Source organism: Falco punctatus (genome assembly GCF_963210335.1).
Source record: "Falco punctatus genome assembly, chromosome: 3".
Classification (NCBI taxonomy): Eukaryota; Metazoa; Chordata; class Aves; order Falconiformes; family Falconidae; genus Falco; species Falco punctatus.
The window spans coordinates 108,218,303-108,244,692 of NC_137582.1; the positions used below are offsets into that span (position 1 = coordinate 108,218,303).

The 26,390-nt window shown below is 45.3% G+C and overlaps 2 protein-coding genes and 1 long non-coding RNA gene across 6 annotated transcripts in view; 2 read left to right on the top strand and 1 right to left on the bottom strand.

Moving 5' to 3' along the window:
• The window catches only part of MXRA8 (matrix remodeling associated 8), a 21,098-nt gene extending 16,282 nt beyond the window's left edge, over positions 1-4,816 (top strand). The window contains exons 7-10 of the mRNA XM_080379701.1: positions 658-688; positions 1,673-1,749; positions 3,472-3,549; positions 4,433-4,816. Of these exons, the coding sequence (XP_080235827.1) occupies positions 658-688; positions 1,673-1,749; positions 3,472-3,549; positions 4,433-4,458 (212 nt within the window). The 3' untranslated portion in view covers positions 4,459-4,816. The remainder of the gene's footprint in view (positions 1-657; positions 689-1,672; positions 1,750-3,471; positions 3,550-4,432) is intronic.
• LOC308060695 overlaps positions 1-16,640 on the bottom strand; it is a 17,039-nt gene extending 399 nt beyond the window's left edge. The window contains exons 1-4 of one of the 2 annotated variants that reach the window (XR_013926842.1): positions 16,501-16,640; positions 14,541-14,700; positions 9,850-9,905; positions 6,597-7,894 (exon numbers count right to left, since the gene is read on the bottom strand). This is a non-coding gene — a long non-coding RNA (uncharacterized lncRNA). Of the gene's footprint in view, positions 1-6,596; positions 9,240-9,849; positions 9,906-14,540; positions 14,701-16,500 lie in introns of those variants that run through there. The other variant, XR_013926843.1, reaches the window with a different exon arrangement.
• DVL1 (dishevelled segment polarity protein 1) overlaps positions 16,043-26,390 on the top strand; it is a 104,577-nt gene continuing 94,229 nt past the window's right edge. For 2 of the 3 annotated variants that reach the window (XM_080379681.1, XM_080379683.1), the window contains exon 1: positions 16,043-16,619. In XM_080379681.1, the coding sequence (XP_080235807.1) occupies positions 16,450-16,619 (170 nt within the window). In that variant the 5' untranslated portion in view covers positions 16,043-16,449. The remainder of the gene's footprint in view (positions 16,620-26,390) is intronic. The other variant, XM_080379682.1, reaches the window with a different exon arrangement.

Below are 26,390 nucleotides of genomic sequence, written 5' to 3' on the forward strand. Positions count from 1 at the left end.
GGTGACTTCCACACAAATAGTTCTGGATGCCACACCAAAAGCGAATACCAGGGAATGTCTGCCTTCTGGTGTGTTTTTGCAGGACCACATTCATCCTTATTTATGTGTCAGGGGATCAGCAATAACACAAAATGTTATTGAGTGGAGTTACTCTGCAGTCACAGAGGGGACAGACAGAAAATCATCACTTCTTGCAGGGTGGGGTGAGGCAGGAGCGTAGTTAGGTACCAGGCATGTGGGCGGCTGATGAAAACCAGTATCTGTAGCATGTGATGGATGCAGGCCTAAGCAACGAGTTGGGGATGGGCGAGTGCAGCACCAGAACACGAGAGATGACAGGTGTGGTTGATATTTTTGTAATAAATGGGGGGTGGAAAGAAATTAAATACAGCGATGGCTACGGTTTCTCCTGGCTGGTCATGCATAGATCTGGGAAGACCACTAGAAAGCTGGTGAGTAAAGGAGAGGGAAGCTCCCTGTGGCAGTGGGACACACCTGAGTTGTTGTGTGTTGGAGGGCTTGTGAAGGTGACCATCGTAAGGGTCACAAATAAAGAGCAGTGTGATTAAGTACCAGGTGTTACTGTTATCACTGTTCCCTGGGGAGGGTGGGTTGGACTGGATGTGACTGCTTATTCTGTTTCTTCTCCCTGTTTAGGTTATGAATACAATGTGAAGAAATACGGAGAGTAAGTATAATTCCAGTGTCTATTACCTAGGATGAGAATGCATAAAAATGAATTTATAGGCCTCAACCCTGAGCTGTCATTAAGAGCCTAAAACAGCTGAGGATCTGGTTAGTACGAGTACAGACACGTAAAGCATAGGCTGCTTGATAGAGTTTATTCATTGCTTTCCACCAATTATTTTGCAGTTTTACGCTCTAGTCATTATTAGTATAATTTTCCCAGGAATACACACTTGCATAATGATTGCATATCGGGGAGCAACTTCCATGCTGCCGAAGTACCAAAGGAGGGAACGGTTTGTAGGGCTGATTTGGCAATTGCATTTCCTCTTGTGGTACTTTGGGAACTGATTCACGGGTGATGTTTCTGTGAGATGTCATTAGGAGTTAGTAGTAAAGGGGTAAAGACCTAACATAAACCCTACTGTGAGATGGGGCCAAGGTTGTGTAGCTGGGTTCCTTTATCTGTTATTATATACTATTAAACTGGAAGAGATGGGGAAGTTCCAGTGCAGGTTGGCTCCCCATTGTTTGAAGGTCTGGACAAACACAAGGGGACAAAAGAGCCAGCTAGCCAGAGATCTCAAGGTATTAATAGAAAAGCTAACTAGAGAGAGGACAACCAGAATCACTAGTAAGCAGTAAGACCTTCTGAAATCTGTTTGATATCTTAGGAGCAAAGACAGGAAAAGTACCCATGTACAGTGGCTGCCAGTGCTCTTACCTAACTGGCATGCTTTCTCCAGGGAAGCCTTGTAGAAACTGGAAAAAAAATCTCTAAGGGTTGATGTGAAAATCACCAGTATTTAATAGAGAATGAAATCTTCTATGGATTTTTTCAACTTTTCTCCAGATAAGTGGCAAATAAAGACTGTAAATTAAATTCTGTAAAGTAGCATTAGAAAAGCAATTGTGAAAAAGGCTGGAAAGAACCAGTTACTAAAAGATGTGACAATACCATTTTTTGCTGTTATTTTTTTTTCAGGAAGGATGTAAATCTTAAAGAATTTACAGTCGACACAACAGATCTGACTCAGTACAAAAGTGAAGACATCAGGCTGGGTATGCATCAGCTAGCAACCCTTCTCCAAACCAGGTCAAAACTCGTCATAACCGAGGATTTTCTAATGGCATTTAGATGCCATTTTGAAGTGACTTAACCTCCTGATTTTAAATGGCAGTTTTGAGAAGCTCATCAACCTACAAGTCAGTGCAAGCAGGGACACTGCAGCTGGAGAGGGCAGGCTTGACTTTTGAGTTTAACCAGAAGCTGATGGGTGAGGCTGGTCAGTAACAAGGCACAGCTTCTTTTGTTTCACCTGCACTTTTTGGGGTTGTCTGACATGCACCTGAAAGCCAAATTCGAGTGAGTGCAAAACATTGGGGAATGAGATTAAGACAGCGTCTAGGGAAGAGGATTCCTCAAACTGAAGCAGTTTGTGTAGGGAAGAGGATCAGCAAGGCAGGTCTCTAGAATCTCCTGTCCAAGAAACTAAAGGCATTTGTCAATGTGAATATCATCATTCTACAGTAAATAAAAAATAGCTCAAAGCGAGTTCTCTGGAGAAAAAAAATTAGATCAACAGTCTTCAGTACTAGCTACTGACCTCATCATCACTCTTGAAAGTGGGGATGAACTGTAGCTGACTGCAGTGGGGAAAAAGAGATGTCATGCGTTAGGTTAGCCTCCTGCTGAAGCCGGTTTGGTTTAAATTTGTACAATTTCATCCTCCCTGGATGTCAAATCACTTCGTGACCAGTTGGGCCTTCTCTGAAGATCTGTGGTAGCGATTAGGACAAATAAACTTGGGGAACGTGGTAGGAAGAAAATTTGCAACAAAGGTCTTAGAAAATACAACCCCCCCTGGAACTCATGGTAACATGAAACATAATGAAAAGTGGAGAAGGAAGCTAATCTCACTGGTGATCTGTGAAAGTGTTTTTCCTGGGATATGTAGGACTGACTTGGGGGACTCACAGCGCTCCTGAAGATAGATGCTGCTTCTTATTAGGGCTTGAAGGTGCAGCCTTGAATTTATTGTGTCAGCAATTGATCAGGGGTGTCTTCTTGCTTGGACTTGGAGTGGATTGTCTGTAAAGCAGAGTTGATCCTCTTGTCAGCACTGCCCTGATTCCTAAAGAGTTGCCATGATGCAGTTTGTACCTGCTGCAGCTTGCCCTATGTCAGTGAGCATGTTGATAAACCAGGGAACAACTGAGGCTGTCCCTCTTTTTTCCCCTCTGCCCACCCCCAGTAAAGGTACAACCTTTAAGGCTGATGAACTTTAGGTCCCCAAGCTGCAGCATTGCCCCAGTAAAGGGCCCCAGTAAACAAGAGGCGGATACAAAATCTGAAGTAAAGACAAAGGAATTGCAGAGAGTGGGTTGTAAACCAGGACAGCAGCAAGTACAAATTCTCTGTGTGCCTCAGGAGAGCTCCCCTGTGAGCAAATTCTTGGAATAACTGCATCAGTCACCTTCAGGTGAGCTTCACATAGATAATCCAGAGCTTTCTGTTACATGCTGGAAGAATCTGTGGTGCCTGTGAGAAGCAGGAGACTGAAGTATGCAGAACTGGTTAGTGCCAGGGGCAAAAGTGAAGTCATAGCAGCTTTCCTTTTCCTGCTGAGCGGCTGAGTAACAACGTGAGTTGCTCCTAGAGATCTGGAGATGGCAGGCCTAGAGTACTTCAGGGAAGGACCGATCACGTCCACCTTGCCTGTAAAGCTTTGCTGTCTTTTCATGTTCTAATGCCTATCTGAATTACACTCCTCCCTTCCACAGATTACAAAAACAACATCCTGAAGGAGAAGGCTGAGCAAGCCAGAAGCTTCCCAGCAAAGAACATTGATTTAGACAAAGGTAATAATGACTTGCTTCACCCTAATTGGTAGGAGCCTTCTGATGGGTTGAAGGAGGGAGGAGGGAAGAGCACAGTTTAGCAGTGAGCTGACCAAGCCACAGCCAAATGAGGAATGATAAACATCATGACAAATGACTGCAGGAATGAGAAGCTAGTTCCCTTCCTATCCTTTCATCATGGAGCCACAAGATGCAAGTAGTGATTAGGCTTTTAAAAACTTTTGGCATGGCACAAATAGAATTCTTCTTTATTGGAAAAGAATGCCTCGCAGGGCTGGGATAGTGCATTCTGTGCTGTAACCTCAAAGGGAGATGTATCTCAAAAATGTCCTGGCATGGTGTTTGAGAAGAAAACACTGTGCAGAAGAGAGTGTTTTGAGTTGAATTAATTTATAGGTAACGGGTAGTCACTTACTTCATCCAACAAAAGCAAGCAACTCTCCCTCCCTAGTGGCTGAATCTCCTTTCTATTATCCAGTATTAATCCAGAGTATTATGCCTCAGTTTGTAGAGTCACACTTATGTCAAGCAGTGTCTGTGAAAAGTTGTTAGGTTCCATGACTCCTTTCATACAAATTTACAGTATAATAAATGTGACTGAAATGACATCAAGAAGGGACTGGTCTGGAGAGTCTGTGAGTTGCCTTAAACCTGCTGTTCTTGATGGAGTTCTCATGATATTTTTGCCTACGTTCTGCAGAGATGATCTGTGCAATAATTTATACACAGTACCTCTCACTGTGGGCTTTATAGGGGGGATGTTTGGGACATGGTTGATAGCAAATACTTGTCACTGTGTAGCTAAGTCCATATTACAGTGCGCTGCTTTGGATGGTTTGAAATCTTTCTTCAGGTACTGACCTCCATTTCAATTTGCTTGCAGATTTCAGGAAGGAATATTGTAAATGAAGACATTCCCAAGCTGCTGGCTGGACCAGAAGCATCAATCAAAGATAAATAAATGGAAGAGAGATGCCTTTTCTTAATATCGTGTCCCTCCAGTTACCATAGATTTTTTTTCCACATAGACTTTCTCCCCACTAAGCACAAGGGTATTGGCAAATGCTTCTTGAACGAGTTAGTCTGTCTTGTGCACACTTATGATGGGTTTGGGTTGCCTTTTCTTCTTCTGTTCTCCTCATCCTCCATTTTCCTTCTCTTTCTTGGTATTATTGTTGGGTTTATGCATCAATGATTTTTATGAGCTGAATCAGCAGACCTTTTGCTTTGATGTTACTGCTTTAAATAAACCAACTTGCATCACTAATCTTGAGCCATCGTTATATCAGGCATTTTTCCATATAGTGTATTCATCAGAAAAACAACAGTAAAGCCTGATTGTGATCTCTCATAGGCTGGCATAGATCAGTGTCACATAGCACTTTACGTATTCCAGCTGAAGTACAAAGAGTACGCCCCTTCACAAATGACAATGTAAATACCTCATTTGGTGAATCGGGACATGTCAATATCCTCATTTTATAGGGGAAAGGGAGGCATCCAAAAGACCAAGGGTAGGGTTGGGATCAGCTCCAAAGAGCTCTGGAAGCCTAACTCTGTGTTTCTCACTCTAAGCTTGTTTGTTGATCTGTTTGTGTTTCAGTGCAGACCAAATCAAATTTGGCATGAGCAGACACTTTCAGCTGAAGCTGATGGAGTTACAGTGCTCTTATACCAGTCTCAGTTAGATCAGAACCAGAATTATTATGGAGAGGGCTAAACTCCTGTGTGGGATCTGGAAGGTGTTTCTCCTGCAGTCCTTGGGTGGATCCGGGTCACACAGAGCTTGTGTGCACATCAGAACCAAGGTATGATTACAGCACAGGTAGACAGATTGTTGAAAGGAGTAGCTTCTCATGAGCAGACCATGAGGACCAAGAGTAAGAACACGCTCCACTAAATGGCCTGTTAGGAATTTTCATGGGCCAGGGTCTCGGAAGGGGAGTTTAGGAGGGAGATGAGTCCATTCTTGTGGATTTTTTTTGCAGGAGCTCAGGGATACCTGAGATAATGGGGCTTTGGGCTGAAGGAACGTTCTACATATTAATAGTATGTCAGGTGGGGATGTAAAAGAATTGGAAGTCAGTAACTCAGTGTTGTAATCCAAGCAAGTTAAAGAATCAGGAAAGCTGGAGAATGTCAACAGTTCCACACAGCCTCTCTGACTGCTCAGGATATTCTGTGGCATCATTCCCAAACCAAGTACACCGATTGTCTTTGGGGCACAGAAGCAAAGGTCTTTCCTGCTGTTGTGATTGTGATGGCAGTGGCTTGTGTTCCTGTGTAAGGGTGGAGATGGCCAAGGGTTCCCAGCCTCCTCTTTGGTGGTCTGAAGAGGATGGCAGAGGGAGGGATTGCACGTGGGCTTGGTGACTGGGTGGAGCTGGGTTAGGGTCTCCAGGATGCTGTGGGTGGTGGAAGTGTGAAGAGGACCTTGTGTGGAACTACCGTGAGGGTGATGGTTTGGTTTCAGTCTTGAAGTAGTGCTCTGCTTGCAACTGGTATCTCAGTGTGGATTTCTTTCTGGGGATGGAGAATTCTGAGGTCTTTGCAGGTGCTGAAGTAGCTGTGGTCCAAAGAAAGCATCTCAGTCTACCAGCTGAACAGTTGGGAATGCGACCTGCTGCCTGGTATGGTACGTGCCTTGGCTGTTGTTTTAGCCACCCTTGCTATTTCTCTCACATCACTGCCGTCTAACAGAGGCACGAGTCTGGTCAAACTGGAAAGAGTGGTTGTCACAGCTGGGTGAAGCTGCCCGCTGCAGGAACACATGTACTGTGAGGGTGTGGTGCTGTTTTGAGAGCTCCCCATAATGTAGGAACCAATGTCAAGTCCCATAGCCAACCCTTCCCACCCCTGCCAACGTGGGTGTCTCGTCTTTCTGACGCCAATGTTCTTGGACACCTCAATCCCATTTCAGACCCCCTCTCCCTCCTCCCGCCGCCACCACTGATGGCTGCTGGTGTGTGAGGGGGCTCAGTAAGGCTCGGAGCAGCTCAGAGGCATGCTGTGCTGGGGGTGATGGCTGCCAAGTTGTAGCTACTTACACGGGAGCGGAGCTCAGCTCCGTAGCTCTGCCAGAAGCGTGGTGGGTGAGACCTCCTGCGTACCAGAAGGAACTGTGTTGGCTCTTCAGAAGCTAGGATGTCAGTACTTCGATGCATAGTTTTTATAGGAATGGTAAATGGACCGTGTCAAGTTTTATAGGTATTAATACTTCTCTCTGTTACTGAGGACTGGGTTAAAGAGTAAATATTTTGGGGACCCTTATTTTTAATGCCTTCAAATATTACAAGTATTAAAAGAATGTAACAGTAGAGGTGGAGGCGAGCCTTCATAAGCTACAGCTGGGCAGATCCTTTATTTTTTAGTTTGCTTAGCCCTTCCACTGCTCTCTGGACAGTTTCTGTGATTCGTGGTTAATGGCCTTTATTTTCACTTAAGAGTCACCCCTACAAAAGCACTCGGCCTGGGCAGACCCGTGACGGGTGGAGAGGAGGGTCTGGGGCTGGGCTGGGGGCTCTCTTTGCTTGCCCTTCCCCCAGAGCAGGCTGCCTTTGGCTGGACCTGATTGAAACCAAAGCCGCATTCCTGCAGGTGCATAAGGCTGCGCTGGTTATTCCATCAGGGTGGCACAGTCTCAAGCAATTGTCATTAATGTCTTTCTCCCTCCCTTTCATGTCTGTGAGTCAAAGGTTGGAGATCTTTACTTGCCAGTTCGAATTGCTCCGCACAGCTCATACAGACACCAGCTCAAAGTGGGGTTACTCATAAACTCCAGAGGCATTTAAATATTTTATTTGACTTCTAGGCTGCAAAATAGCTTAAGGGAAAAAAAATTAATATGTTCTTTGAAACAAGGACTAGGAAGAACTTTACGAGTTCCTCATTTTTGCTTTGATCACTAGTTTGAATTTGGGTAATGGTCAGACACGCCAGGATAAGCCTGGGCTGATCAAGATAGGAGCCCAAGTTGAGATTCTGGCCCCCTTTTTTTTTTTTTTCAGGAGTGGCATACGTTGTGTGATGGGACTGATGATCAGAACAGTGGTTTTCAAAAGCAGCATGCCACATCCAGTATGTAATTTAGTATGTTAAAATTCTGGTTGAAAGAGATCCAGGCAAGACTGCTGGGTAACCAGTTGTGTTGCAAACTGTTGGGAAAAAAAGAGAGAAAGAAAACTGAATGCTAAACTGAAGAGTTTTGTTTGTTTATTTCTTAACACGGAGGAATTTTTAAAGGCTGTTTGGCCTTAAATACTTGTGAAAAGCCTTTTAGGTCTTTCACATGTGCACTTGTATTCTGGCAGTCTTTGGCATTGGCATGAAGTCTACGTAGCTGATCCTGCAAATGAAATTTAGAAGGCTTGACTCGCGATTATCCACTAGGCTTAGGGGCAGGACCACTGTTTTTGGTTCCTACTTTGCCTTAGACTCCGTGCAATTCTAGACAGGTTGGCTTTCTCTCTCTCTCTCATCTCAGCCTTTCTTGCCCTTATACGGCACAGTAACTTGCCTCTCGTGGAGAAGCAATTTGTTGAGGTGTGTAGCACTTGGGTAAACGTGCTTCACCTGAGTTATTCAGAGTAATGTTCTCACTGTACTAATGGCATGCTGCATCTTGATTGATTTCTTTACCTGTCACTTGGCAGGCTCTTGGCAGACTTTGCCTCGTTATAGTCTCCTTGGTTTCCCGAGACATGCATTTTATGTTCAGTTAGTTAAAATAGTAATAACCCCTAGTATTTTTATACCAATTACTTCTCAGTGAGTACTGTAGCTCAGTGAGGGCAGAGAAATGGAAGTCTCTTTTAGGGTGATGTATGGACTGCAAGCCCTTGTTGTGGAACAAGAAAAGGGACCTTGAAAGGTGTTAAAACTGAGACTAGAACAAGAGCCCCTTCTTTTCAGCTCTGTGCATGCTCTGCTTCCTCTCAAGACAGAGAGGAGGGCTTGTTCCGTAACACTTTTTTCTTTGTTGTAACAGAATTAATTTTCATTACTGTTGTCACTTTTACCATTTATCGTTGTTCTGTAACTCTCCTAACATTTAAGAAATAAAGGAGAATATAATGGAGTTTCAAGTTAAGGTTGATTTTATTTCTTGCTCTTTGGAGATGCTATCTAAGCCATTAGCCAGCATTAGCTAATTCTTCCCAATAGCTGTGCAGTATATTTCATCTTGGAGCATCCCAAAGTGCTTGACAAAGTGCAGAGCGGATGCAATAAGTTATTCCAGTGATTTCAATGTGGTTTCCACATGGGACATCATCATTTGACTTGGTCATGGGGCCCGCAGACGGATTTTAGCTTTTCAGAAGTGTTGTATACTGAACAGATCTGCAGCTGTAGATGGTATGTTCAAAACATCTATCAGAACTGAAGGCTGGCAGCTCCTTCATAGTACATAATTCGGCAGGGCCAGAAGGGAAGATAACATATCCTGCTGGAATAGTTAGCTGCACAGTTTTATACTTCGCTTCCAGCCCAAATTCCTCTTTTCCTTGCAGAACTAACACCTTGCAAAGTTCTTGCTGCACATTCTGCTCTTGGAGGGCTTCCACCCACTGAGTAGTATCCCAGCTGGCATGACAGAGTTCTTCCAGGGACACTGATGGAAACAGCTTGTATTGCTGCATGGATGGACAGTGCAGGTGCAAGAATTTGAAGGATCAAAGCAGGATACGAAGCTAAAAAGTGGCAAAGAAGTGCATTTAGCAAACTAAGATTATGGACCGGCTTGTCTACCTCTGGTGGAAGTATTATCTTTTCTCTCACCTGGTTGGAAATCATACTACAGCCAGTCTCCTGCCATTTCATACCACATCTTCACTAGGGTGGATTGCCCAGTGATGGCTGCTTGTGTCTTCTCAGATAACTGGGGAGGGTGTGGGGGTGTGTGGGTGTAGGTGTGTGTGTAAACCCTAGGTTAAAAGGGTTGGGAGCTGAAGACAGTGAGAAGGAGGTGGGGAGTAGTTCCTTCTCTCTGGCCTCTGCTGTCGCTGAGAACGAGTGATCAGAAAATTAATTCTGTTACAACAAAGAAAAAAGTTGAGCAGGTAGAGCCAGGGGCCATGTACGACAAAGATATCCTGTGAAGTACCCATTCTGGTACTGTTGTGGGACTTTCCTGGTCAGCCCCTGCTACAATCTGTAGGTGAGATTCTTCATGGTGAGGGGAAGCCAAATGAGACCTCCTGAAAAAAAGATACTTTGGGCAAAGTGAGGTCATCCTGGAGCTGATGCCAGCCCCACTGGGAACATCTGACTCAACAGCATTTTCCTAAGATTTAAACTTACCTTTTTTTTTTTTTTTTCCCTCCTCTTAAATGCCACAGGCAAACTAGAGCACCATGCTGTAAATAAAACAGTATTCAAATTATACTGTTGATGTTGGGAGCTAGAGATGCTACCATTTTAGTGGACAGAGCTGACTGACACATGCTGGATTGGATTTCTGTATCTGTTCTTCGTTGGGGGAATATGGAGCTTGAGTGGAGTTTTTTGGGGGGCTTCAAAAATACAAATGCAGTGTTTGCAGGCCTGTTTATTTGTACTTGCCTGACACTGTGCATGTACAAATCGCCTGGTTCCCTCTTGAACCCAGTGTGGCACTTTTTTTTTCTTTTTTCTAAACATGGGGGAGCCTGCAAAAAAAGGGTAGCTGCAATTACACAATTATCTTGAAGAGTGAGGTCTTACTGCATAGTGTCATTAATGCTTTGAGCCCTGTTCTTTTCTGCTGGTACATGGGGTTTCTGCAGACTCCAGCCCAGGCACTGCTGGTTATTTGTTGCTGGGGCATCTTGCTACTTTTCTCTGTCTCTGTAGGCAGTGGGTCTGATTTTCCAGGAAAGCAGCTGGGAACAAAAAAAAACCAACTAATTGAGCAACCACGGGGCCTGCTTTGCAGACCACTTAAATATTTTCATTGTCTTTGACTTGTCTGAAATGAAGTCCAGATTATCCCCGTTCTCCTGCCTCCGGTGAGGAGAGTCTTGCCCATGGAGAGGGACTTGTTAGTCATTACCAGAACAAATTTCTGAGGGGAAGAAGAAACACCAGGGAACAGAGAGAAGTAGGATAATGATCCAAATAGACATTTGTAAGCAAAAAGCCTCCACTGTTTCCTAGAGGCCAAGTTTCTAAACGTGTATGTGGCTCTGTAGATCAGCTGCTCTGAAGACAGTTGCTGCAGGGACGTTTTTCAAGTGTGGCTCTCCCCTTTTAAAAAAGTGCTGCAGCTGCTTACGAAGAGGTAGGAGAACCACTAAATGGCTGAGGAAAGAAAATAGATTGAGTCAGGATGAGTATGAGCTGGGATCAACATTAAACTCATTGATGAGGTGCGCATCGTGTGCAAGTGTTTGCAAATGCTTGAGACTGCCAAAAGTACGTGTGCACTAGTGACTGGTTCTCCATGACTGGCACTAAGAAGGCTCCAGAAAAAAGTGTGGGAGTGCTGAGTTTTCGTAGCTGGAGTACTGATGTTCTAACCCACGGTGCTTTGTGCATGTGATTCAGCAGCAAGGAAGGGCTTGCCTGGAAGGCATCACTTCTTGCTTTCAGTCAGAGCTTTTTGCCCAGACACCAGAGCATCTCATGCAAATTTCCCTCTGAAGACCCATCTACCACAAGCACATGATGGAGATAAAGGTACTTCCATCCAAACCAGCTTGATGTCACTCAGTGATTCGAAGTGCTCAACCTGTTGCCTTTTGCAATAACATTTCACATCTTTCCAGACTCATCTCCACTGTTTTGGCTGTTGTTTTAAAGTACCGTTGAGTTCTGAGACAGAAGTTAGCAGCATTTCTGTAGCAGGGGTAGGGAGGTTGATGCCATTCCATATGAGTGGTTTTCACTTGAGGTTTGCTGTCGCTGGGAGACCTTGAAAAGACAGGAACATAGTTTGTTCAGTGTGATAATTCTTCCAGCAGTCCAGGATCACACCGTAACAGAACTGACTTTCTGTAGCAGTAACTGAACAATCATCAATTGACTCAAGTTAGATGAAAAAGTGACTGAAACAGGAATGAAGAGTATCTCCTCCCATGAATCCCATATGTTGTGTGCATCTGCTGACGACGCTGGTTAATGTTTTCCATTCCATTCTTCTAATTCCTGTTTAGCAGCCCCTGTAGAGCACCAACATGAATGTTGTCCTCTTCTTTATTCCCCCTCCCGTGCAAAGTATACAGTGCTCATTCCTACAGACCAGTGGGGCAATATCCCTCCATAACACACGTTCCTCAGTTAAGAGGGTTTTTGGAAATGTCACTGAAAATACCCTCTGTCATTTCCCCCTCAGGTTTATTTGGGTTTATTTGTATTTGAATCCAGTGGCAATGAAAGCCCTGGGGAGCTTTGCCGGGGAGGCTGGAGAGCAGATGGCTGGACTGCAAAGGTTTTGCCTCCCTCTAGTGTTTTATGTCTTTATTTTCTTCTAAACCATAGGGACCAAATACTGCCATGACCTGACTGTGCCCAAGGTCTGCTGCACAGAGAGGAAGAATAAAAGGAAAAAAAACCCTTGCAGATCTTTTAGACCAGATCCATGAGTGGCGTGAACTGACTTGGGGTGCATCCTGCTGACGTGTCCCAGCTTGGGAGCCAGCCTACAGCATCTTAATTTTAAGCACATCCAAACTGTGTGGTTGCAGTTATTTATTTCTGCTTCTCTTCCTCTCTTAGGATCATTTCCATGTTTAGTTCTTATTCTGCATTGATGCTAATCTTGCCTGTGTGAATTGGCAGAACGAGATGGAATCTTTGCTCCAGAGATGAGGAGTAGCTGCATAACTTGGCTTTTTGAATGTGCTGAAAGTCTTCACATAGTGCGCCCTGTGGGAAAACTTAGGATCTCTGAAGACGAGGAATAGGTTGGCTAACAGATCCTGTGTGGTTCACTTAGACAGCAGCTTCTGATACAGCCCTTCAATGGTAAAAGTCCAAAATCAGTTTCTCCTTTTATTTTTAAACCATTTAAAATGGTCATTTTTGGAGAAAATACTTAAGCAAAGGAATATAAAGACTAAATCTACCGATGGGACTCAGTACTTTGACAACCCAGATTTTGTGTCACTGTGATTCCAGTCTGGAAGGAATCTTCCATGGCTAGTGGGTGTCATCAGTTTAGTTTCTAATACATCCACACTACTGGCCTCCTTGTAGGGTACCACTGGTCCTACAAGTGGCACGGATAGCTGGCAGTACATGATGGATGCTCGGGGCAACACTAACCACATTGATCCTGCTGTGTTACTGAAACAAATGAAAACAGAAGTCTTCATTTCCTAAGGTTGACTGCCCAAATGAAAGGACCTCATAGTCACACCTGATTTTATGAACATGAGTGGCAAAACTGCCAGCGACTGCCTCCTGAGAAAAAATCATCCTCCAAGTGAAAGATAAATTCTTGCAGGTGGATAAGAAATATCCATGAAATCTCAGAAAGGGTCCCAAGTCACAGTTTTGACACTTGGAGCTTTGGGTTTCTTTTTGTCGTATCTCTTTAAAACAAATACTTTTTTGCTAAGCATCCGGAGTGTGATGAGTGTTTCGAATTCACCAAGATAAGCAAAAGCCATCACTATAATTCAAAGGATGGCTTTTTAAAAGGGCTTGCTTGTTCTCTATGGGGTAATGAAGTGCACCGCTATTAAGAAAAGGGTAGGCAGCAGCTTTTATGCCTCAGGACACTACCTGCTTCCTGCAGGAGTCAGCAAGACTATTTGCTCTATCAGGGAGAGCACAGCACTAATAGCAAGAGATTTTATGCCTTATATTTATTTTCCACTGAAATGTTAAGCCCTGAGCTCTGCAAGAAGCAAGGTGTTAGCCCTGATGGACCAGTGGTTTGCTAAGGTGGTGTATTCTGGGTTCCTATGTCCGCTCTTTAATTGGATTAGCTTGTGGTTGGACTGTAACATGAAAGTGGGTTATCTCCTCTCTTCTATGCTTTATGGGGACACAGAAAGCTTTTTGTGAGTCATAGATCCAGTCTTACTGTGCCTATTCCAAGGTAGTCATCTGACAATTACACAACTCATTGTATTATCAGTTGTCAAAAGTAAAAGTGAAGCTAACAGAGCAAGAACAGAGCTCTTTGCAGATTTATCATTGTGTGGATACCACCTGCATCTTTGAGGAATTAAGAAGGTCATTAAGTAAAACCTGAAGTTTTTCATACTGCAAAACCAACATAAAGCTCAGTATCTCAGAAAATATAACCTGTATGAGAGTTATTTTGCTGTCCTGCCAAAGGAAGCCTTCCCCATTCTTGCTCAGGGATTCTTGTGTGTGGTGGAATTGATGGATTCAGGGCATACTCTCCATACCAAGAGTATTTGCAGGTGCTTGCAGAACTGTGGCATGTGTCTGTGCGTACACACAGGACAGAAAGCTGAATGCATAGTTCGTGGAAATCTTCAGTACTTTATGCCTTACTCTTTCAGAATTCCAAAACTAAAAGAGTGAGAAATCCCTGACCATCGGTGGCTACCATTCTTGGGAAGTACTCTTTGATGTGTACTAAGTAGGTCATTCCTGACTTAAACCAGTACCAAATAGCTAGTTAGGTGATGAAGACTAAGGCCATACCTTTGTTTTTTACCTTACCTTGCTTGATGAACATGCAAGCGTTCCAAGTTGGGCAGTGTTGAGTGGTATGAATGTCAGCAGATGAGCAAATCACTGGTGTTGGAGAGCCCCAGTGAATGTGATTTCATAATTGCTTCACTGTACCAGAAATGACAGCAGATACTTGATGATTTTGGGTTTTTTTCAATATTGTTAAATCTTGTTGAGTTGTGGGTTAACCCTGCTGTTGGTAGAGAGGTACCAGATCTGGCTCTGCCTAGGAGAATTGGGCTCTGGAAGCGGTATCTCAGCATTCACGTGGTAGGTAGTGTGCTGGTAGGATCTGGGAACTGGTAATGATTAAACTTTCAGAAAATTGAAAATAATAAATAGCAATAATGTTAACAAACCTTTTGGCAGCCTCTAATGCAGTTGGCTCCTCCGTTTCAAGCTGGTAGAAAAATCTGTCCAGTGCCGCAGGTAGTTCAGTCCCTGAGCTGGGATTTAGCCCTTCTGAGAAAGCAGCGGAATATTCTGGGAAGTTTGAAAGAATATTGAAAGACTATTTCTCTCTTTGAAAGGGTAAAAGAGAGAATGTGATTAGCTTGGGATTTTCCAGAAGAAGTATTTTTTCAATGAACAAAAGATTCCTTGAGACCTAAGCACACAGTTCTGAAATCTTCCTTTTCTGGCTGTCATTTTTGGGGATTTCTAGAAAGAAAGGTGAACTCTTCCCAAGTGTATCACCTGCAAAACACGTGTGCTCTAAAACATACCTATGTCACCTGACAGCATTGACCAGCAACTCTTAGCTCGCTCTGTGCCAAGCACCTCAGCGAGCTCCGTGCCCAACAGGCTTCCATTGAAGCGGCTATTAAAAGCCATTTCTTCTGAGCCACAAATGTGTCCCCGCTCTCTTATTAGCATAAGCTGTGGAGAAGCCAACTGCACTGTGGAAAATGTCATGATCTGCAGAGAATCTGTGAGCTCATCGCTTGAACAGAACCCACCTCAGCTCCCAGGAGACACAAAAGGGCACGGGACCGCTGGGGGCGAGGGGTCTGAATCCTTCAGATACCTGGAATTCAGCAGTTTGCTGGCCCTTGTAACACTGTGGGTCACGTCAGTCGGTTCTCTGCCCTGCCCATCTCTCCTCTAAAGTGATCGCAGAGAACGTATCTTGCGTCTTGTAGGGACCGCTGAGTTCGGCTAGAACGCTTTACTAACGAGAGTATACGTATAGTAACGTAACTCCCTTTTCCTGCTGCGGTGTAAGGACACTGCCCGCCGTTGTACAATGCCTAGGGTCTGTGCCTGGGAAGTGTTTGCTAATTCCTAGAAGGAGGAAATAAGGGCAGCGTTGCAAGGGGGCCAGCAGCGTTGCTGGAGCCCGTGAGGCACATTTACTGGGACACCAGCTGTTTTCCATAGGATGCTCATGCAGGGAGAGCAGCATGTTGGTGCTGCACTGGGGCAGCTCACGCCACGCCAGGGGTGCCCGGAGCTGCATTCGTGCCCCAAGCAGCCCGAAGGCGAAGGGTGATGCTCAGGGCAAGGAGTGGGCGCTCAGCACCTTGGCACCCAGCTCCCCTGGGAAGGATGGGGCCGATGCCTTGCGGTTGCCAAAACCTGCATCTGCTGAAACCTGCATCTGCCCTGCCTGCTCGAAATCCGCCCGGATTCCGTGCCCCCCGCCGGCCCGCTTGTGTCCCAGGCACAGCGGCATGGCTCACCCACCCGGGGGGCTGCAGGGGTGGCGGGCACTGCCGTGCCGGACCCTGCCGTGCCAGGTCCGGCCGTGGTGCCGTGCCCTGCCGTGGTGCCACCGTGCCCTGCCGTGCCGCCCGGGCCATGCCCGTAGTGCCACAGTGCCGCCCGGGCCTGGCCGTGCCGTGCTGTGGCGCCGCCGCGCCAGCAGGGGGCAGCGTGCGGGAGCGCGGCGGCGGGGCGTGCAGAGCGGCGGCGGCGGCAGGAGGGCGGCAGGCCCGGCCGCCCCGCGCCCCCGCCGCCTCCCGCCGCTGCCCGGGGACGGGCTCCGCGGGGGCCGCTGCCCAGCGCGGCGGCGAGAGGAGGAGCGGGGGGTGCGGCGAGCCGCGGCCGGAGGATGCAGGCGGGGCGGGCGGCGGCGGGCTGCCGTTCCCGGGTCGGGCAGCTAGAGAGCAGTGCAGGGAGCGAAATCCCGGCCGAGGAGCCCCTGCGCGGCGGCGGCCGGGCGCTGGGAGCTGCCTTCCTGTCGGGGGCGGCTCTGGGCCGCAGGCCGTGAGAGGAGCCGAGCGGCGGCGGGGGCCCGGGCCGCCTCCCCTCCGCTCCCCCTCGCCCATGGCGGAGACTAAAATCATCTACCACATCGACGAGGAGGAGACCCCATACCTGGTGAAGCTGCCCGTCCCGCCGGAGAAAGTCACTCTGGCCGATTTCAAAAATGTCCTCAGCAACCGGCCCGTGCACAGCTACAAGTTCTTCTTCAAGTCCATGGACCAGGATTTCGGGTGAGCGGGGCGGGCGGCGGGGCCGCCTGCCGGGGCGGGGGGCGGCGGGCCCGGCCCTCCTCCCCTCCCCGCGCCCCTGCCCGCTGACAGCCGAGGGGAGGGCGCTCAGCCCCGGGCGGGACGCACCTGCCGGGCCGCGGCGGCGGGCGCTGCCTCGCCCGGGCTGGGGGGGCTCGGCGGCGGCCCGGGTGCGGCCCTCGCCCGCCCGGCGCTAGGCCCCGCCGGCACCCGGGGGAAGCCGCGAGTGCCGCCGCCGCTAACATGGCGGCCCGGCCGGCGCCGGCTGAGGGGTCGGGCCCTGCCCCGCGGCCCGCCCGGCCGCCCCGGGGGCTGGCAGCCCCGCCGAGCGCGGAGGCCCCTCGGCCGGCGGGGCCGGGCCGCAGCCTGGGGCCGGGCTGTGTGAGCGGCGGCCGCAGCTGTCAGGAGCCCCGGCCCCCGGCGGGGCAGGCTGCGGGCGGCCCGCGAGGCGCAGCGCTGGGAGCGGCGGCTTCCTCCATGGAAGCGCTCGGGCTTCCCGCTGCGGGGCGGGGGGTTCCCGGTGCGGGCTTCCCGCTGCGGGGCAGGGGGGGTTCCCGGTGCGGGGCAGGCTGCCAGCGCCGCTGCGGCCCCTCCAGGCTGCAGCTGGGGGGATCTGATGTCCCTCCGGTCCCGCTCAGCCTGCCACCGGGTTTATTTACAGCTGTAATAAAATCACCCAATAACCCCCCCCACCCCCGCCCCCTTCGACGCTTTGCAACTTTCCAAATGTCTTAATCCTTTTGTAGGAGATCGCTCGCCTTTGTACGCACATCTGTCGCTGGCAAGATGGTTTTTAAATAACTTGTAAATAAATATATTATAATAAAGGTATTTAAATACCTTGCTGGTACAAAAGAGAGCAGGTTTGTGGGAAACTAATCTGGACCTGACTCTAAAATAATGCCCTGGATGATGTTTGATGAGATCAATCACCCCCAGCATCCTCATACACATTGTGTAGCCTCTTTTTTTATCCAGGAGACCCAAAGCTTTTAATGTTAATTGTGTTTTTATCCCTGGTGGAATGTGGATATTGTTTGTTGACACGTATTTCTTATGTGGCGAGTTGTTAGTATTGGCGTGTTACTGTAGGACTGTTCATGTCTTGGCTTCTTGTTTGTCTGGATTGTGAAAACACTTTGGGGGGAAACAGCTATACAAACTGTTTGTTTTCAAAATAAGGTCTTTGAAATCGTCTGTGCATAAATTTCTCTCCTTCACCCTCAAGTGGCAGGGACGCAAACCCTGCGGGTGTCGTATAAGTTCAAGCTCTTCAGTTTTTGTGGTGCAACCTCGATAAAAGATGTTGGGTTTGTTGGGACAGTGTATGTGTTCATTCCCACTGCTACAGAAACATAGCGCTAGAAAAATGTAAACTGTGCTGAGGCATGTTGAACGTACTAGGAAGATCTTCAACGTGCTTGGGCTGTTCTTTGACCAGGTAACAGAGTTAGTAACGTCAGCCCTACAGCTGACCCTCTCGTTAGCCTGGAAACCGGGGTGCAAATTGTCTGTTGTTCTTGTGTTGTCTTGGGAATGGAGATGATGGAAGATGAAGGGCTGCAAGTGGGTGATGAGGATTAGGACCTGTAAATGCTGTCTCTCTTATTTAAACAACAGTCTCAAATAAACTGCTGAATCCGTTAGGGTGCTGGTCCATTGTCTTGAGACAGCTGAAGTGACTCTATAGATGGTGACTCTTGCAAGGCAGTAAGCTGTCAGTCAGATTATTGTTTGCTTTTGTTGGTCAACCAGATTTATGTTCCCCTCTGAATCCTAAATACTTGTGAAAAATAGAGAATTAGAAGAAAAGCAGAAGAAAAGTAGAAGATAACTTACATGAATCTTGACTGTCTTAGCAAGTGTTAATAGTAAATTTGGGCTATTTTCATCTTCTTGTCTTCAAGCTGACTTTTTTTTTATTGTTGTTGTGAATAGGTAATTATAGATGCAGTTGCCACTAACCAGAACAAAATTGTGTATCTAATTTCTACCTTCGGTGCCTGAAAACGTCCTCCAAAGAAATTCTTTTCTGTGTGTTCTGTAAGTGGTACTTAGGCTTCAACTACAGTAACATTTTGGTTTTAAATGTAGTGTTCTGCAGTTCTGGTCTTCTGTTCTTCATATTGCTGCTGAATGGCTGTGCGGAGCTGTGATCTGGCATGGTGACTGCTACTTGGCAGGGCGGTTTGTAAATCCCAATGTGGAGTGAAAAGTACTTCTTGTGTTAGGAAAGCAAATGTTTTCCTGGAGAAGTGGAGCCTCCTTGAGAAGCCAGTGATCGGGAACCGACTTCGCAATACTGCACATGTTGTTGTAATTAAGGCGCAGCCTTTCCTGGATCCTGAGATAATGTAATAAATAATTGTGTTCAGAAACAGTGGATGTGTTGAATTGTTTCCAAGCATGAAAGATAGAGTTGCTAAGGGTTGGAATGGAATATGGGTTGAAGCCATATCGAGCTGTGTTATGAAATTAAGCAGTTACATGCTTTGTGTACCTGTGTTGGGTTACCAGCCTGCTTTCAGCTTTGCTTCTGGGAAGTGGCAGGAGAGGAAAGCTGTGGGAATGGTGTATATCCTCCTGAACTTCTGTTACAGTTTAGTTTGTTACTCTGCCTTTTAGTCTCCATGTTACATTATCAGTAAAGCTGTGGAAAATAGATACAATGTGGAACGTTCATCTTGAATTTCCTGGCAGCGTTCCTTTGATTTAAAAACACGTTTCCCTGTGCCGTGTCATTCTCAAGGGTGACTTCTGGACTGACTCTTGATGGGGTGGATCTGTCTTTATTGTGAAAGCCCAGGCTTTTCTACTGACTCTGTCTGTAGATCTGATGTTGTTTCCCAGATGCAGGATGCCTAACTGTGCTCTGACTTTAAGACACAGCCCTTGGAAGTGCTGTGTAGCTTCTGTTTTTATTCTAATCAGTGGGAAATTAAGCAGGGACATTACAGGATCAGACTCATTTATGTGATAGTATCCGCCAGCAATGAAATCTAGAAAAGGTGATATTTGTGATATGTGTTTTATAGACAAGGAGCTGTGTCGTCAGCTTGCTTAGTTGCTTACAGCGACGGATTCTTTCCAGGGGAAGAGCTCAGACGTCACTTCTGATCACTGGAATTGTTAATTCTAAGGTTACAGCCACACAGGACCTTGCAATAATGTATAATGCAGTTTTGTTGATTCTTCGATGATTGACAAATGGCAATGAATACATCAGAAAATAAAGCTATGGTTTGTGATGCCTGGGCTCTCGTGACTGGGCCTCTGACAGTTGCATAAACTGTTGGGTCCAAGTGATTCATAATGAATCTGCATGGCAAGTCCTAAAAGAGGAATTCCTACCTGTCTGCTCTTAAATATTTGGTATTTCTGCAGGTTTTCCTGTAAAAACACTGTCATAAAATGCCAAAAATACAAAATTGTATGTGTATGAATCCAGGTGTTCCCATAAGTTATGTGTTTTAATTTTGCTGTACAGTAACCTGCTTTGAGACTCCCTGCTACTGTTTCATCTCTGATCAGTATAGGATGCTGTGCTGCGACATGGTTATAGCAGGAGAGATGCAGAGGAGGAACTGTACCAAATAAATGGTCTGTACGAATGCTCACGTGGATAAATATGCTCTCTCCTGCGTTGTTCTGGCTTCCTTTGCGCTGTTCAGGGAACAAATATCACTGGGGCAGGAGCTGGTGCTGCGGGTGCCTTGCCGTGCTGCAGGATGGGAAGAGCAAGCCGATCTTCGGCTCTGCAATCTTTCCCCATCGAATACCAGAGTGTGTCTGTTCTGCCATCCTTCTGGGTGAGGTTCAAGTCCTCATTCTTTCCATTGTGTGAACTAATATTCTTTTGATTGTACTTCTTTAGGGAGTACTTTGAGGAGTGGCTTTTCAGGCATTCCTTTGGTATCAGCAAAAGAACTTCCTTTGGAACCGCACTTTTAGGTGCAGCTGTTTCTTGCACATAAATTGATTTTCTTGGATACTTGATGTGTTGAAAACTAACAAGTAATTGTGATTTAAAGCAGTAGGAATCCAGTTTGGGATTGGGATTATGAGCTGAGTGGGGCAATTTTTGATAGAAGAGGAACATGAGAAGCACTATTTTGTGTCTTTTCTCATAGAGGCAAGGTATTGTCTCTGTTTTCAGCCTTGCCCTGACTGAGAAACAGGAGTCTTAGTTGACTAGTGTCTAGCTGTGGGGATTCAGAAAAATGTAATAATTGGGAAAGCTTTTAGAGACCAGATACTAAAAAAAAACCACGTCAAAATATTTTTTATGGAGACAAGTGAAAGTAGGAGTTGCCTGTTAATCAATAAAGCTTAGATGATTGATGCTTGAAGTGCCATTTGGACACTGGATGTAGATAATTTGGAAAACAGAATGTTGATTTGTGTGTTATATTTGCAGAATTCCACGCTGATTAAATGTAACTATGAAAGCTGTTGTAAAAATCCAGCAAGGAAAGGAACATTGGGTGAAAATGTGGAAGCCTTATTTCTGCCTGTTCTCTGTCAATCAGGTGCCACAGAGTTCTAGACTCTGAGCTAGCCAAGCTCAAGAGAAGGTTTTTGGGCTGAGTTCTGTGCTTGGAAAACTGTTTCCATAGTTATTCAGGGATAAGGCAGCATACTGGACCAAAGTGCCTTGCAGGTAGGAGTCTGCCTTTTAGCTGGACTCTGCTGTGTAGTAGTAAGAGCCTAGTTTTGGTTTTGGGGTTCTATTTTTTTTTTTTTTTTGGTAGTTATTGCAACAAAGATTTTAATGAGGTATTTTTGCTGGTGTTTTTAAGGAGATCCTCTCAAGACTAAAGAGCAACATGAAAGGATGCCTACCTCCATACTTGTTTGAAAACTGAACAAGCAGGTGACAGAGGCTGATATAGGTCAGTTACAGGTAGGAGTCTGTCTTTTTTGGAACAGAATAAAATGAAGGCAAATGATTCATATTTGCATTAGAAAATACGGAGCTGGTAGACTAATGTGCAGAGGGGCATGTACTAAAAATAAAAGTTTAGGAAAATGATCTCTGCAGCTCTGTGACAAGGATTGATACCCACAGAGTGAGGCTGTATGGATCAGAACTAGGCAAGGGGATGGTGAGGCAGCTGCTATGATGAAAGCTTTGGCAAGAATTTTAGGTGTATAAATGGAAAACGTCAGAAATATTACACAGACTGCAAGACCTATATGTGTGCTGGATGTGAGGGTCTACAGAGCAGTCGGAGAATTCAAGACGACGTCCACGTTACTGACATGGATGATGGGCAGGCAGATAAGCGGATAGGAGGAGTTGTCCCGTATAACTTTTGGCCTTGAAATACAAGCAAGATTATTTTTACAAAGCATCCGTGTAGAATCTCCCCCTGTGTGCTTGTTTCCCCACATGCATCTCCCTCCCCATTTAGTCTCTTTTACTCTCAGTGTTATTGAGGGAACAGGGTTTTTTTAGGAGGGGTGAGTGAGTAACGAAGTAGTTCCATGAGGGTAGAACTAATGAGAGCAGGCTTCCTGAAGTTTTGTGTCCTTTCAGTGTTAACCCTCTGTATTTTCTCCATTATCTCAGGCTGTTTCATCAGTTAGTAGATATCCAGAGATCTGAGGTACAGTTTGGCTGAGAAAAAGACAGCAGGTTACTTGGACACAAGGTCAAAAAGGGTTGGGGCTTCAACTGGTAATGCAGTCACATAATTTACGGTATAGATTGTTGCAATTGCCTATGGCATGTTTACTGAAAATATCTTTTGGATAGCAAGCCTGGTTGAACAGATGGAGCAACAGATGGGTTTCTTTTAAAGTTTGGTTTTTTTTTTATCCTGTACCCTTTTTGGCCAGGTTTGCCTGTCTGTAGGCTAGAAAGGAATGATTGCATAATAGTCAAAGGTGTCTTCAGGTCACCCTGGGACAGTTGTTCCTGTGATGTAAACAAGCACGGTTGACCAAGAAAATGAATGCAAGGCATGTTACAGCCCATGGCTAAGATTCATGACCCTTCTCTGCTGCTGCTGCTGCCAGCTTTGCTTTGGGAGGCTACAGTAGGGTATCTGGCAGTGCTGAAGCTCCGTTTGGGTCTTATCCAAAGCCTGGTGAAGTCACTAAGTCTTCCTCTGAACTGCACTGAATTTTGAGCCATTTTCTAGCAGAACTAATTCTGTCACATGAACAGCACTGGTTTGAACGTGTAACCTGCAGTGAGTGCAGTGGGAAGAGAATGCCTTTTAATGAAGACTTTCCTCAAAAAAACCCAAACAACAAACCAAACCAGATAGGCAGATTGAGAAGATGCTCATATTTTTAGTAGCTCTTTCAGACCACTAATAAAACTGAATATGGTGACTCTTGACTTTACAGTTCAGTGGGTTGGTCAGGGTTCTTTCCAGCTTTCATGCCGCTCGGCATGGTCTGTTGCACAGTTAAATGCTGGAAACATTGCAGAAGCCTTGATCTGCTGTTGGTGGAGAGGCTCAAAAGTGAAGGCCAAGTTTCAGTTTGATTTAATCAAATAAATCTGGAATAATATTCTGAAAATTGGGATTACTAATTTATTACTAATTAGTAATAAAAAATTACTAATACTCAGGTCCTTGGCTGGCCTGAGTATCTGAATCAACAGCAACCGCACAGAGGCTTTCAGAGGGAGGGAGAAATTTTAAGACTGGAAGGGAGAGTACTGGAGTACTGTTACCTAGTAGGAGAAAATGGATAGTTAAACCACTGAATTAAGACCTGGGAAATAGAAAAAAAAATATGTATTCAGCCACAGACTTAGGCTTGGACTCGACAAAGTACTTGGACACACTGAAGGGTAGTGCTGAATTGAGGCCTGTGTTAGCTGTTTGCCTAACGAGAATAGCTTTTATTTCTCTTAGGTTTTTCCCATTTTCTCTGCTGGAATTTATAAACTTTCTGGAGACTGTGTGTCTTACTACTTATGTTTTTACAGCATCTAGCACTGTGGTGCTTTTCTGTTTGCTGATATCAGAAAGCACTATTGTAGTACAAATAATAAAAATATGTATAAGAACACCAGCCTAATAGACCTCAAAGCTCATACTTTGTAACCACACTAGGTTAGCTTACACGTATTCTGCCGAGCTGATCCTGATAGCTGTCTACAGTACAAGTCACTGCTTATTTTAAAGTCCCAACTGTAATGTAATCTAAATATTTAAAACAACCACTTTTTCTGCTGGAACCTGAGGACTGCTCTGCTCTGAGGGTGGAGTATGTTATATTTATTAAAAGCTAATGCTATGAAAACACACTAAAGGGATACATCAGGTTTGGTCTGCTTCCTGCGGCTAGTGATCTGCAGCGGGACAAGTTAGAAAAACAAGTTTACTACTGTTCATTTAATGAACGCCTCCACATAGTGTATGCACAGTTTTGTTTTTCTATTTTTTCTAGTGCTCAGGTAGACTTGTTTTGGCTTAAGAATACACACACAGACTGTGTATCTGTTGGAAACATGAACCTTCTCTATAGGATTCAAGTTCAGCAACTTATCTATGGGCTTGCTGTATCTCTAATTAAAATTTGCCTGTGAAGTAGGTTGGATTAAATGGGATTTATTTAATAATTTTTGAAAGATTATCACCATTCTAGCATGCCACAGGAGAGTGAACAGGCAACCAGGAGGAGATCCAGGTGCACCAGAAGGAGATCTACATTCAGCGCTTTGAAATGAACATGAATAGCTGTGGAATAGATTAAAATTTTGAATTAAGGAACTAATTTACATACAGTATGAAAGCCTATAAAGATTTCCATGGTATATTTGAGATTAGTACAGCAGGCTCCCTGCACTTGGAGTCTGCTTACCTTCAAGCAGGAGTCTGGCGTTTTTGAAAATAGCCTTGTTCGTGCGTGCGTTTCAGATGGCACTGGAAATGCAGCCTGACAGGTGTTACCATGGCTCTGTGCAACCTGGCCAATTATCATTCTCATTAGTACTTTCAGAGAATCGTTTGGGAGCCCCAACCGTTTATTTCAACTGTTGTACCACAGTGTGAGGTGGAAAGGTTGACGAGGTGGTGTTTATGAAACACAAGTAATGGTTTTTCTGTAAATGGTGTCACTGCTAGAATTCGCTCCCCGTTCTTCTGGTCTTCAGGAATCATGACATGTTTCGATTTGGATGTCCTGATAATTAAAGTTACTTCTTTTCTTTCTTTTTTCCACAACAGTTGGGGTTGCTGTATATCTGGCTGATTAGATACATTGTTGTTGTGCTCGATACAATCAACGGTAGATTTTTCCGCCTTCATCTCCATGTGAAATTCTTTTTCGCATATGATTCACCATGTGAAATGGTGATTGTCGCCACACCCCCTGCCCCTTAAGTTCTGGTTAATTCTCACTCTTTCTGTGCTACTGTCATTCCTTGTAAGTGGACATGAGAAAGGATATCCATCAATGTCTTTATGCAGCTGATTCTTGTGACCTCAAGTAACTTGCAGTATGTTATACTCACCCCATTGCAGTCTTGAACACCTTGTGATGGGTAGAGATCTGATTTGCCATTAGAATTTCTTTGCAAGGCCCCAGTTTGTTAATGTTTCTGTTGATTGAATAGCTAGTCCACTGTCCTTTGATTGCTACTTGGTCCAGTTTGAAGATCTCCAGGGATATGTGGGATGATTCTTGCAGTTACAGCAGTGAGCTGTGTTTACAGCCTCTTTGAAATAGGGAAGGTTGAAGTTTCTATTGCACCTGCTTTTGTGTGAAACAACTTAGGCATATCAGCTGGTGTTTGCAAAGTGGCAAGCCTTTTTTATTTTAAATTTACTTGAAATTTCTACAACACAGAGGCAGATTATTTTTTTTTCCTGTGTTTATCGTAAGCTAAAAAGGAGCAGCATTATCCTTGAAATTTTCAGCAGTGTTGGAGCCCGGTCCCATGTAAAGTCTGTTGAGGTCAAGTATCTTAAAGCCATTAAACCCTGATCCTCTGTCTCAGCAGGTATGTACCTCTCTTAATGTGCCTCACGTTATGGGAGGGAAAATTCAATAGAATCATCTGATTGTTCCAATTAATGATGCTGACTCAATACAACTCTTTACATACGCATTATTGCAATTTATTCTGTCTAGCTTTTGTTTCCTTAAAATGCTGAGATTTCTGGATTTTATTTGGAAAGAAATTAAGAGAGAGGAAGCAAAGTGCCAAGTATGACAACTTACTGAGTAAAGGCAGTATCTAGGAGAGTTCTATTCCTGTTTTCAGTCTGTGCAGGAAAAGGAAGATGGCTCGGTGTGACTTGACTGGACACATTTCTATGTGACTTGACCATCTATTTTGCCAGTACTGGAGGTAAAGTCAGCCTTTGTCCTTTGTCCACCAGATAGTCCTGAGGTGAACCAGGAAGCTGAGTGTTTCTTTTGCTTTGACACCTACGCTAACTGCAGCAGTGCGGAACGCTACATGCTGGAACACCCAAAGAGAACGTGAGAAGGCAGCTCAAAAAAGTGGCAGTGTCCTTTCAGTGCTTGGCTGCTACAGATAGACTTAATTTATCTTTTGTTCCTTGAAATCTAGCTTTGCCCTTGTACTGACAGGACTCGGCCTGTTCTATGCGGAGCAAGCTGTGCTGTTGCGATCCTTTGTTGGAATGTTTTGGATAGCTTGACTGTACTGAATAATGGAGGTGAGGTGAATGGCCTCTGATAAAAATGGATGCAGCACTGAACAGAGACAGATTAATATTACTTGGTCCTATAGTTACTTTTTAAAAAAGCCTGTTCCTG